The following is a 12,846-nucleotide window of genomic DNA, read 5'->3' on the forward strand; positions in this document are numbered from 1 at the left end:
TGTGCATATTTTTAACTTGTGGTTTAATATAATGGTTCATGGATATAACATTTTTACTCTGTGACACATAACTTATTTGAGAAACTGTTTGCATTAGGTGTTTTGCAATATTAGAGTTTCATTTTACTGCTTCAATTCAATATTCTCTTTTTTTACAGTCACTCCTTCTCAATTTATGGCTTTCCAAGGAAAAGGATATTCTAGACAAACCAGATTCTGTCAGATGCCTTCACACTATGCTGTCACTTCTGAGCAAAATGAAAGGTGAGTTGTGCATTTAAAATACTCGAAGGCAACTTGTTATTATCAAAATTTTGCTACTCTAGCTAGAGTCTGTTATACTTTGGGTTTTCCCCCCTCACAAATTATGCAGCAAAACTTAATGCTGCATATTCATGGACTAACTAATCATACCATGTTTACACTCTGTACACTAAGTTGACACAACTCCTATTTGGCACCAGAACATGGCTGTCCAGCTCGCTTTCCTCACATTTTTTGAATGTTTAGTCCCATCTCTTTAATTTGTGCTGACTGGCTCTAAGACATCCTTTACTTTATTGTCACTTTAGCAGCATTTGTAACTTGAGTTCTCTATAAAGTCAGTTTGCCATAATTTGGAGTAGGTTGTACATATGTTGTACGTGTGAATAAACGCTGGTTCTCCTACCTTAGACACAGCTGCTATGGATAAATCTGTGCCAGGTTCCCTTTTTGCCTACTTCTCCATAGAGCAGCATTATCAGATTGAAACAGGAAGCATGAATAAGCTACTGCTGCTGTCTGAGTAAATTAATGCTGCTGAACACAAGGTAGCCTGAAGGGAGACAGCTTGAGTGCATTGAATATGTGTGGCATCTTGAAATCACAAATGAATCTGTTTGCATTGTGAAGTGTAACATCCCTTAGATCTTCAAAGCATGCAGCAGGTTTGCTACCTAGTGATTCAGATCTATTGTCTGTTTGCTACAAATGAGTTTTGAGAATGAGTAATTCACATTCTGTTTTAAACTTGACTTGCAATCCAAGAACCCGTGTGCTACGTATCTGGAAAATAATCACGTAGAGTAATCAGAAATTGCTCTTCGTGGACAAGCTGTGTTCACAAGTGCTGGTTCCAGGGTTGGTTGCTCCTGCACAGTGACCCCAGCTGTTTCCCGCTCTCCCTTTGCCTCCAGTCGCTATAGACGAGTCGTGGGACACGCAGTCGGTGTCCCCCTGGTGGCAGCAGATGCGCTCGGCCTGCGTTCAGTCTGAAAGCAGCGCGGCTGCCCTGCTATCTGCTCACGTGGGACACTCTGTAACTGCAGAGATAATCGACAGCGTGACCGAGAAAAAGGTAACTCATCTCACACCTCCCCTTCTCTTCTAGTTACTGTATGGCTTCCCTGCATCTGTCCTGGTAACAGTAACATCCTCAGCATTTGTCCTCATTCCAATCTGAGTACAAGCGTGACATCCTGCAAGCCTGAAAATTTGCATTCAGATTTGAAGAACATTATGCTGAGATGAATTAATGATATGCCAGGATAATTTACTAAACATATTTAAATATGGAAACTGTACATTGAGTTTCTCTCTCAATAGCAAATGTTGTTGATGAACTTAAAGCCTACACGCTTTCCACATAAATTTGAGAAGTCCACTGAACTTTGGATGGTAAACCTGTTTTAACATAGTTGAGATTTTTTTTTAAGTATACCATTGAAATCTTGTAGTACTTATGTTACTAGCCCTTCTTAACATGATGGATGCTTGGTTTTCTTGGCAGTAAATACCTTTACCAAGTTGTGATTAAGGCTGTAAAACTGCATAAAGCATTTCAATTCAACATGGAAAACATGATTCCATTTCCAAAGAGACACATCCAGGCAGATGTGTCTGAATTAGATTGGGTGGGATGTAGGTGGTGTTCAGTCTTGTAAATAGAACCAGAGCTTGGTTTGGCTTGGAAGGCACTTTAAAAATGGTGTGATTTCAGCCCCTGCTGCCCTGAGCAGGGACACCTCCCACTAGGCCAGGTTGCTCAAGAGCATCATTATCCTGGCCTTGAACACTCCAGGGAAGGGGCATCCACAACTTCCCTGGGCAACCTGTGCCTACCACCCTCACAGTAAAGAGTTTCTTCCTAATAGCCAATCTAAACCTCCTTATTTGTCTTTAAAGCTATTCCCCCTTGTCCTGTCACTACCTGCCCTTGTAAAAAGTCCCTTTCCCGTAGATTCCTTTTAGGTCCTGGAAGGCTGCAGTAAGGGCACCCTGGAGCCTTTTCTCCTCCTGGTTTAGCAATCCCAACTCTCTCAGCCCCCTAATTGTGTCTATGTTATAAATTTTAACTAGAGAACTGGAATTGTTTCAGTATTTTTGCACACTCACCTCAACTATTGCAATTCTGTTTATCAAAATAGTTGGTATTGCAAAATAGAGAGTTGATAGGTTGCAACATATTATGCTTTACCTACATGCCTTCTTTGCCCCTTTTTCTTCAGTTCTGCTTTAAAAAAAAAAGTAACAGATTTATTTCCTTCAATTTTTCCCTTCCATAAATTCATGTATCTTCTCCCCCTTTTTTTCCCTACCAATCTGGAAAGATTCTTGGGTTTCCTGGCAGAGCATTTGCTGATAGACATGAGAATTATCAAAATAATGCACAGAATTGCCATGTGGTCTGATCCATATTTCTAGGCACATGATCTATATTTTTTAATATGATAGGAAATGGAAATATAGGTGGATTAATCATATATTTGGGGAAGGTGTATATAGTGGAGGATTTAAAAATAAATATTTTTAAGGATTTCTAACTCCCTTTTCACCTAAATATGAACTTAAAAATGGGACTGTAAGATGATCCTTCAGGTCCTTTTATTTCCTTTAGGCTTTTATTTAAGGATGTGTGTAACTTGTGTGAGCAGTGTGGGATGTTAATTGATCTTTGCATAACAGTTAATGCATACTTTGAAGTAAATTATTCTTTAAAATGCATTAGCTCTTGGGATATTCCTTTGAATTTTAATGCTATGCATTTTTCATGAACAAAATTATGGTGCTTTAAAATGAACAGACCTAAACCAATTCATATCTTCTGTTAGTTTTCCCAAATAATTGTAGGTTCAGACACAGAATCCTGGGAAGCACTTTCCCTTGATACTGAATATTGGAAACTTCTGCTGAAACAGTTAGAAGATTGCCTGATCCTTCAAACACTACTGCACAGCAAAGTGACCAAAAGAACAAAAAGAGTTTCATCACTGCAGACTGAGCCTTTGGGCAGATTGTCTGTTAAGAAACTGCTTGAAGCTGGAAAAGGTAATTTTTTTTTTTCTTGGAGGGATTGTTGATTTTCTTTCTAATAGACTTCTGAGCCATCCTTACCTATTTAATGATGTACTCTGCGCTGGAAATTGTTTTGCTGGACACCATTCTTAATTTAAAAAGCAATGTAAATCATGTAGAACAGTGCTTTAAAATCGTTAAAAGCTATTACTGTAAAGACTGCATTGTAAGCTTCTGATTAGTTGATTAGGAATTTTTTTAATTGGTAGAGTATGTACCTGTATGTAATTAAAGGTAGTATTTAAAAATCCTATATTATCTCTTGTTCTTAGATTGTGAACCATAAATAATCTGCAATACCTTGACTCTACCTCTTACTTTTCAACATCCTAGGAGGTATTGCTGACACTGTAGCAAAGTGGGTTTTTAGGCAAGGCTTCAGTCCGATTATACTGAATGTGGCCCAGTACAAAAACACTACAGACAGTACTGAAGAATCCGTAGAAATGCATAATAATCTCTTTCTTGAGGAACCAGAAGCAGCTACAGGCTTGGAAAGAATCCTAGGTAAGAAAATAAATTTTTCAAATTATAAAAGTCTGCAGAGACTGTTGTTGTGAAGTAGCAGAAATTTTAGTGGGAAGAGGTCTGTCTTCTAACTTCAGATTTTGTTTTTCTAGAGCTGCTGCAAGTAGCATATCAGCAATTTCCATGTAGTCTTGAAGTGGATGTACTCCATGCTCATTGCTCTTGGGAATGTGTAGTGCAGTGGAATAAGGACCCAGAGGTAAGAAAAGGTCTTTTGCAAGGGATAATGATTAAGACCAACTTGATAGAAGGAGCTTCACAAATTTCTGGTAGTTTATCAAAACATCAATTAATATGGCTGACTTTGAAAGCAGTTACTAGGTGCAATCTTTCTGTGACAAGTGGAAATTGAATTGAGAAAATGAGAGTATGTCCTGAGGCTGAAGGGCACCTCACTTGTACATTTCTAAGCTATCAGATGCTCAATACTGGGAGTGTGGAAACTGGGTCCAGTTTGAAAAAGGTTTGCCTGTTTGTACTGCAGATACAAAACAGTTTCAGTACTCCAAAACAGAGGCATATTTTTCTCTGTTCTAAATATGCTTAAACAAGTCACAGAATACTAAATTTTTTAGACTAGAACCCATTCTATTGTGGGAGGAAAGAGGGATTTCTTGAATACTGTCAGATTCCCTGGTCACTGCTGGGAGTTGTCATAAGAAAGAAAAAAATAACTTTTTTCCCTCTCCTGTGCTATAGTTTCTATAAGGGAAAATGTTGTCCTAAGTTCAGATGATGTTAAAAGTTAAATCAGAACTCCTTAGAGCTGTGCCACATCACTTGATGTAGAATAGAAGGACTCCTCTGAGATTTGTTAAAAACTTACTCCATCATAGCAAAATTGAGTAAAAAATACTCTATCAGAAATGGATTTTGTATTTGAAAAATTACTGTTGTCAGTGGAGGTGCCTTTCAGCAAAGAGTATGCGAGCAGTACTTATACTAAAAAAACCCTGAAATTACAGTTGGCTTCATGATGACTGAAACAAACTTTGCCATGCACACATGTGTTTGTCAGATACTGGTAGAGAAAATTGCAACAGCAGAATAACTTACAAGTTTTATAACTGTCAAAGTAAAAGCTTTAAGATAATCTACCTGGGCCCTTTCAGAATTAGTAATTTACATTTAAAGTAAGTTTTGAATAATGTATTAACTTGTACTTTCATTTATTTTTTTCCATAAGGAAGCATGTTTTCTCAATAGGTCTATAGATCATCTAAGATGCATCATTAATGCTCACATTCAGCACGGTAAGTACAAAGCTCTTAGTAAAAATGATCTTTGTTGAAACTGTAAAACAAATTTGGATGTTTGAGATTGGATGTTTGTTAGCTAAAGTAAATGAACACTGTTCATAATTTTGATGGCCATTTTGTCTTAAAACACCAAACCACCCCAAAACTTTCTGCTGAAATCCACGCTTCTCTCTTCCATGGTGAAATTGAGTTTCCATCACAACTGTGAAAATAAGTTAATTAGATAAAGTTGATGTGTTCCAACTAAAAGCATTTGAAAATAAAATTGCTCTGAAATTGATTTTTACTTGTATTTAAATAGTGGAACATCAATTGCAGTCAATTACTTTTCATGCACTTCTTGATACCCTCTTTCAATGAAGATGATGACCATTTTCTTTTTTGTAGACTATTTATGTATGCAAATAAGGTGCTGTCTTGATGTGTACTTAAAATGTTTAACCCAGTCTGCATAATAAAATATTTTAACAAGTTATTAATTCCACTTATGACTATTTGATCACCAGTGTAGTCTCCTCCTGAGAAATCTAAACTCCAATTATAATCAGTGAGGATAATTCACAATTACTTCTTGTTTTGTTCACCATCTTGTAAGTTCCCTTTTCTATTCACCTGGAGTTTACAAGTCTGTGATTGTTCTAGGTATTGCTCTGATGATGTGGAGTACATTCATAGTAAAAAGGCTTTCTTCTGCCACGTATCTCATGGATAAGGTGAGTGCAGTGTTTTGAGGATGCTTTTGTTACTAACTGAAAAGTGAAGCCAGTATTTATAAACAATTTCATTTTGGCATTTTGTTTTAAAAAGTATTAGGAATACCTTTGATTTAACTATGCAAATCACCATTGTTTATTTTGGCTTATTATGTAGCTAACGTTTGGAAGTGATAATGAAATGCATACTTTAAAATATCAGATGTGTTGGATGGTTAACTAGAGGCAGCTGATCAACACTGGATGATGTGTCCTGAAGACTTAAGTGCAGTTTTAGCTTGTAATTGCTAGATAAGAAATATTTGTGAAACAGTTTGATATTATCTATGTATGCATAGATAAAATTTTGTTAGAAAACAATGAATATCTTAAAGTGCCTGTGCCTGTTTCCTGTTAAGTTATTACCAAGGATCTACCACAAGTCCAGATTTCATATACATGAACTCTTCTTCTGCAAAATACAGAAGATGATATTGAGCACTTTTAACTATTGCTGCTATTGTAATTTAGCTTTTGTTCTAGTATGTAGCCTATCTGCTTAGAATTTGAGTAGTCTTTTGTCCCTGCTAAGCTTCAGGTTTTTTCATGCTTATAACAATGCAGTGGGGCTGTTTACTGGAAGGCTGTTTCCTAGTAAGTGGGTAGTGACTTAAAGAATAAAACTCCAACACAAAACCTGCGAGAATTTTCTCTCCTGTCTTGTCTTCTTTCTCCTTTGCTCCTCTCATTTTCTGCCTTTGCTTTTTGTTTAGTTCTCTAAGAACTGGAGAATATTCTTTCCCCATTCCTTTCAGCAAATAGGCTCAGTTGTGTACAATTTTAGGTGTTGCTTCTGCAAAAACCCTTTTCCAGTTTTCCTGCCTGTATTTATGCAAATCCTTCACCATAACTCTTCTACCTGAGATAACACCTGCAGGAGAGGAGAGAAAGGTTTTTATTAACTAACTGGTTTCTTCCTAATACTGTGCTTGGTGTTACAGCTTTAGTTCTGCATTCTAGAAATCACTGGGAATTTCTTAGCTGAGATTTGAATGAGGACCTTGGGGTCTTATTTCTAATCCTAGGCTTTAAGAAGGATGAACTAAATATGGGCATCAGTGATGTTCATTCCTTTACAATCTGTATCAAGTCTTTTGTTGAAAACAAGATATGCAATGTGCTGCATCATGTAGCTGTAATTGAGCTATTTTCTCATTTTATATTGGGAAAATAGAAAGTAGAAATGAAAGGTTAAAATGTGGGTAACAGATGTCATAATGAAAATTATTTAGTTGTGATACATATTACCTTTTTTTTTTTTTTTTTTTTTTTTTTTTTTTTTTTTAAAAACAGGTTGGAAAAGCTCCAAAGGACAGATTATGCAGACGGGCAAGTAATACTACTTTTGTCTGAGTGGGAAGAAATAAGTAAAAATGCTTTAAATTTAATACTGGTTTGTGATTTTTTTTTTGAAAGTTAAAAAAAAATTGAAAATGTTGTCCTAGAGAGAATGTTACACATTTTAAGAAGTATAAATTAATTTTTATCTGAAAAAGCAGATTAGAACAGTAGTATAACTTCAAATATTATAGAGGGTAGGCTTGAGACTATAAGATGACAAGTTACTATTATTTTTCATGCGTAATGTCATTAGTTAAAACTTTTTTTGGAAGACAACTGATATGATCATAAAATTAAATTTACTAGGTGGCATTACTTGATTCAGTCTTCATTGGAGATACTCTATTGTAAATGGCTACATTTACTTTATTCCAAATTTTCCTGTTAATTCTTTGTACTTCAGTAAGTATCTGTTTACATTTAAATATAACAGGTTAAGAAACTGTCAACAACTGTCTTCTCAGACATAAAGAGCTAATAAAAGCATGTTTCAATTACAGCTGAAACAATTTAAATCTTACTGTTTGTTACCAGGACGTAGGGATGAGTGACACAGCAATGACAGCTTTTCTTGGCTGCTGTTCAGAACTTCTGCAAACTTTGCTAGAGGTAAATTTTTCTCATTGAAAGGATGAGTGAAAATCTGTTTTTGAAGACTGTGGTTATACTAATTTCTGTCCTGTTCAGTTCAGACAAATGTTGATGATATTCTAAACAACATGAAGTTTTCTTTTTAATTTCACTGCAGAGCAGGCCAGTGTAGGAGGTTTTTAGTGTGTGACTTCTCTGGTGTGTTGCTTGGCAGGCAGATGTGAGCAGTGATGAGATGCAGGCCCCTGTGCTGGACACGGAGGATGCCTGGGTGTCGGTGGAGGGCCCGGTGTCCATCGTGGAGCTGGCCCTGGAGCAGAAGCGCATCCACTACCCGCTGGTGGAGCACCAGTTCGTGCTCTGCACCATCCTCTACGCCATCATGAGGCTCTCGCTCAAGGGTGTGAAGCCACTGTCACTGTTTGACAGCAAGGTATAGCTTAGAAAGCAGATAATGAAATACTGCCTTAATTAATACTCCCTTCCTCTTGGTATCTGGGATATTTGCTGGCTTTCACACTTTAAACAGTTGCTGCATGATTTTATGAAAGCCTTTACTCCACTGTGGTGCACTGACGAAATTGTCACCAGAATTCAGGTAGAGACTCAACCTTGGTGAGCTTCCTTATGAATAAAAGATTTGTAGTGACCTCAGTTGCATGAGGATCAGCTTTTTAATTATTAGCTGGCCTGAAAATACTCTATGGTCAGAACACTGGATGACAGGTTTTTCTGGTTGCTTTGAGAATTGCCAGACCAGTGGAAACATAAGTATTTAAAGGTCAGAAATGTTGTTAGTGTCACTGTTGTATCCATTATTGCTGATGATTATTCCAGAATTCCCAGCATCTCAAAAAGGATGAAAAACTTTTCATTTAACCCATAAAAACCACTGAAAAGTCACTGCATTTAAAATGCAGTATATTACAATCAGAGCTTGATCCTGATACAAGAAATCGAGCTTTCCTCCTCTTATCATAACCACACTTTGATTCTAAGAGAATTTAAACACAAATTACAGTCTGGTGTAGACTGTGGTTTAATTCCTGCTGTGGAGAAAATAATTTAGTGCTGTAACACTGTTCAGACTTTTTCCTTAAAGGATTTATTGGAATTTTTTAAATGCAGAATATTACTTTCCTTTTGGTGTAGGCTCTTGTCTGCAAGCTCTCATCAAGCATTTGAGTCTGATTTTAGCATTTTGCCACAGGTCAAATTCCATTGGTTTAGTATTTTTTCTTTGTTTATCTGTTAACAGAAAGCATTATACTATCTTTTGTCATTTAAGAGTGCATATTATGTCTTGAGTAAAATCAGATCCTATTCCCGTGCCTCCATTCTTCTACATACAACTATTACTATTAGCCATCCTCTTTTTGCCTTCACTTGCTCCATTTGCTCTGTGAGCAAAACTGAAGATGCAGTACAAAATAAATTTAAGAAATAAGTGGGCTGCTTAGTATTGGATCAGAGTGGATTTTTGTATTGCCTATTTGTTGTATTGTTTCCCTGTCTTTGGTTCTCAATTTTAGGGCAAAAATGCATTTTTCAAAGACCTAACATCAATTCAGCTGCTACCTAGTGGGGATATGGATCCAGACGTATTATCCATACGACAGCAGGTAGGCAGAAGTTCTGTACTGAAAGTCCTTAAACGTCTGAAGTTACAGATACTCCTGAAGTAACCTCTGATTTTTGCTTCAAAGTTCTTGCTCAAAGTTGTGAGTGCAGCGGTTCAAGCACTGTGTTCGTCAGAGAAGGACAGAGAAGTCTCAGAAGAGGATCATTTTCCTTTTGAGAAGGGGAAGAATTGGCCAACTTTTGCTGCAGACCTGGCTCAGTATCTTCAGATCTCTGAGGATCTGGTCAGAAGGTATTATGTCTGTGAACTGTACAGTTATGGGATGGATCATCTTGGTGAAGAGGTAAGAACAGCTTTTAACATTTTACAACACTGTCATGTATTCTAAGATTACTTTTCACTTACTTAAAATGCCTGGAAGGGTTAGGCAAGATTTATCAAGCTCAAAAAATCCCCAGGCTGAAAAGTCAGAGACTATGAAAGTACCTTTTCAGGACTAATAATTCCTCTATTTTTCCATTTTCCCAGCAAGAATTTGTGTAAAGCAACTAGTGGAAATGTGACAGGGAGTTACACTACTGGTATGACTAGTATGGCCTTCTTAATTTCATTATATTTGATAATTTCAGGAATTGGCTTATTTTTAGGACAGAAAGAATAAAAAAAGGACAAAAAACCCCCTTCCCTTCCTTGAGGGGTGGTTATGTTGCTGGACTGTAAGACATCTTGTGCTCCTGCTAATCACTGTAAAGTTCTGAGTAATTCTCTGCCTTGTGCTGCTCTGAAGCTCCTAATCCTGTGCTTTGTTACAGTAACACATAATACAAGAAACAGTCTCAAAGACTTATTTGTTCTTTTAGAATCAAGAACTTTCTTTTGTTATGGCTGTTCAGGCCTCCAGCTAAGTGAGCTGTCACACTGAAACTGTTTCTAGTCCCTTGGGTTTCTCTGCTTTCAGGCCTTCCTGCAGGTGGCTGACAAAGAAGTGCTGGCATCCCAGCTGCTCATGCTGGCTGGGCAGAGGCTGGCCTTCGCTTTGCTCCATGGACAGATCAAGGATGGCATGGAACTCCTCACCAGGCTTCCTCCAACACTGAGCACTTGGCTCAAAGCTATGGTAAGTTAAGCTCCAGTTTGGAAAACAAGTTGATTTTCTGAGGTTTCTGTTCACCAAGCCAGAGATTACATCAGAATGGCGCTCTCTTACTCATGGAAATAGGATTTTTTTCCCCCCACTTTTCCTCATGGTAGTTCTGTTTCATGGAGGGTAAAGCAGTTTTGTGGGTCAAAGCATCATCTTGATTGTGTTTAAACATTAGCGATTGGCATTACAAAAGTTCTGGAGGGCTTAGCTGTGAAATGACTGAGATGCTGAGTTTGTTTCACACAGGACCCCCAGGAAATCCAGAATGTGGAAGTGCCAATTGCAACGACAGCCAGGCTGGTGAGCAAGGTGATCGAGCACCTGCCCGAGAACCACGGGCAGTACAGCCTGGCCCTCAACCTCATCGAGGCTGTCGAGGCCATCCCCGCCTGAGCGCTTGCGGAGCAGGGCAGGCTCCTACAGAGCTGAACTTAATGGGAAGAAAATTCCACAGGGCTCTGGTTAATTAACAAAAAGAACAATGCTCCCCATCCCAGAATTTCAGAAGGTAGTTTTAAATTGGAGTATATTTTAAATTCTGCACTAGTAAGAATATGTTTAGTTTCCAGTACACTTGTCAGTATCTGAACTGCTTTGTTATTTATTTCTGACTTGAGCGCTTTATGCAGTTGTTTAAATTGGGTATATTTGACAGCAGTTTTACTCTCTCAACACAATCACATCTTGTGAATCACATCTGTATTTCATGTTGGCAGTAACTGCTGCACTTTCAGTGTTCCATGTATGATTTGTTTTCCAAAAGCAACTTTAGAATTAGACCCAAGAACTTCAGTCTCTAAGTTACCATGTAAAGCCAATACTGCTTTTTCTGAAGCTCAAGCTGGTGTTGGGCTCATGCCATGTAACTGCATTATGTGACAATGACAACTGCACTCGATGTAGGATGAAATGTGCTGTGGCCTTAGGCAAAAGGGAGGACAACATGGGAAGGAGAACCCAACTCTCCAGACATACGAGCATGGACTTTTAGTCCAGCTCTCCCTGTGCTGTCTCTGGGGTGCTGGGCTTCAGCTACAACTGGATTTACATCCCTCTCCATTATTATTAAGCTCTGCTGAGTTTAAGTAGGTCAAGGAATGTCTTACTGTAAGATTTTTCCTCTATCTTATCACTGTAGGAGATGTAGTACGCTATGAATCTCTGGACATGTTAACTTGTAGTCAAAAATGCTTAAAAAGTTGATAACAATGTCTCTGAAGATTGATAGTACTGAATACTTTAGCCTTAAAACCCCCACTTTATTGATAGTACATACAGGGAATCCTATAGTGAGTATCTTCACTATTGGAATGGTGTTGAACATAGTTATCTGGCATTGGTGACTCCTGTTCACTACTTGTCTGAAGGAAGCCAGGAGAAAAATTAAATTGGTATAAACGTTTTGTCTTTGTCAGCTGAAATTACCAGCTCCATCCTGTAACCTGCTCCTCCTGCATTATATGTAAGAAACATTTGGAATAGTCTGCCTTGCTGGAGACAGAATTTAGAATTGAGTCTTATCTTTCTGAAGTATGTGCTGCTGTTATCGAAGGGTTTGACTTCCCCCCCAAAAAAGGCGATGCAGGTGGCTTGCTCCACACAGCCTCCTCCATCTGTTCTGCAGCCCCATTCCTGATCACTGCACTACAAGGCAGCTGGTGAAGGAATCTTGTTTTGATACTGAATGTTTGACTTCCTACAGACAGAGCAAAGAATAGTCAGAATTCCAGTAAAATTCCCTGGTCTATGTTCTATTGTACTTCTCTACTGACTTCCATAACTGAGGTTAAAACAGCTGTAAAGGAGAAATGGAAGAGGCAGTATCACACAGGTACCATGACCACCTTGCCTGACAGCACCTCACACTTCTGCAGAAATGAGTGAGCTTGAGATTTGGTTATCATGGAGCCTGAGGAAAGCAGAGTGTTCCTTAGCTGCATTACATTCCTCTATCCTGGTACAGCTGTGTAAAGGAATTTACTGTAACTATCATGTCAGAGCTGACACACTACACCAATCAAATCTGTAACGTACTGTAAGTAATACTCTGTATATAGTGCTATTTTGTGTTTATTTTGCTGTGGATTTGTGTAAATTGATTAAATAAAATTTGAGGTTTCATTGTGTCTTTTCCTTCCTTTTAGGGAATGGTGGTCACCTCTTTCTCCTCTGTTTTGTAGAGAGGACTGGTTCTCTGGGCTTCTGCTGAGCTACCAGCTGCCAGTATAAAAACTAAACAAGAGCTGGTTCACTGGGGATTTTCTCTTAAAAGGAAGCGAATTTCCACAGAACACAGGTTGCTAAGAACAAGTA

The 12,846-nt window shown here is 38.0% G+C and overlaps 1 protein-coding gene across 7 annotated transcripts in view; it reads left to right on the plus strand.

Moving 5' to 3' along the window:
• Positions 1-12,833, plus strand: part of RAB3GAP2 (RAB3 GTPase activating non-catalytic protein subunit 2) — a 42,990-nt gene extending 30,157 nt beyond the window's left edge. For 6 of the 7 annotated variants that reach the window (XM_053938456.1, XM_053938458.1, XM_053938459.1 and 3 more), the window contains 14 exons: positions 159-264; positions 1,179-1,339; positions 3,093-3,309; positions 3,670-3,843; positions 3,957-4,063; positions 5,051-5,117; positions 5,766-5,836; positions 7,169-7,204; positions 7,751-7,825; positions 8,022-8,240; positions 9,340-9,429; positions 9,514-9,732; positions 10,348-10,506; positions 10,780-12,654. In XM_053938456.1, coding sequence (XP_053794431.1) covers positions 159-264; positions 1,179-1,339; positions 3,093-3,309; positions 3,670-3,843; positions 3,957-4,063; positions 5,051-5,117; positions 5,766-5,836; positions 7,169-7,204; positions 7,751-7,825; positions 8,022-8,240; positions 9,340-9,429; positions 9,514-9,732; positions 10,348-10,506; positions 10,780-10,926 — 1,848 coding nt within the window. In that variant the 3' untranslated portion in view covers positions 10,927-12,654. Of the gene's footprint in view, positions 1-158; positions 265-1,178; positions 1,340-3,092; positions 3,310-3,669; positions 3,844-3,956; positions 4,064-5,050; positions 5,118-5,765; positions 5,837-7,168; positions 7,205-7,750; positions 7,826-8,021; positions 8,241-9,339; positions 9,430-9,513; positions 9,733-10,347; positions 10,507-10,779; positions 12,655-12,677 lie in introns of those variants that run through there. The other variant, XR_008429993.1, reaches the window with a different exon arrangement.
• The last annotated feature ends 13 nt before the right edge of the window (positions 12,834-12,846 follow it).

Source organism: Vidua chalybeata, chromosome 3 (genome assembly GCF_026979565.1).
Source record: "Vidua chalybeata isolate OUT-0048 chromosome 3, bVidCha1 merged haplotype, whole genome shotgun sequence".
Taxonomy (NCBI): Eukaryota; Metazoa; Chordata; class Aves; order Passeriformes; family Viduidae; genus Vidua; species Vidua chalybeata.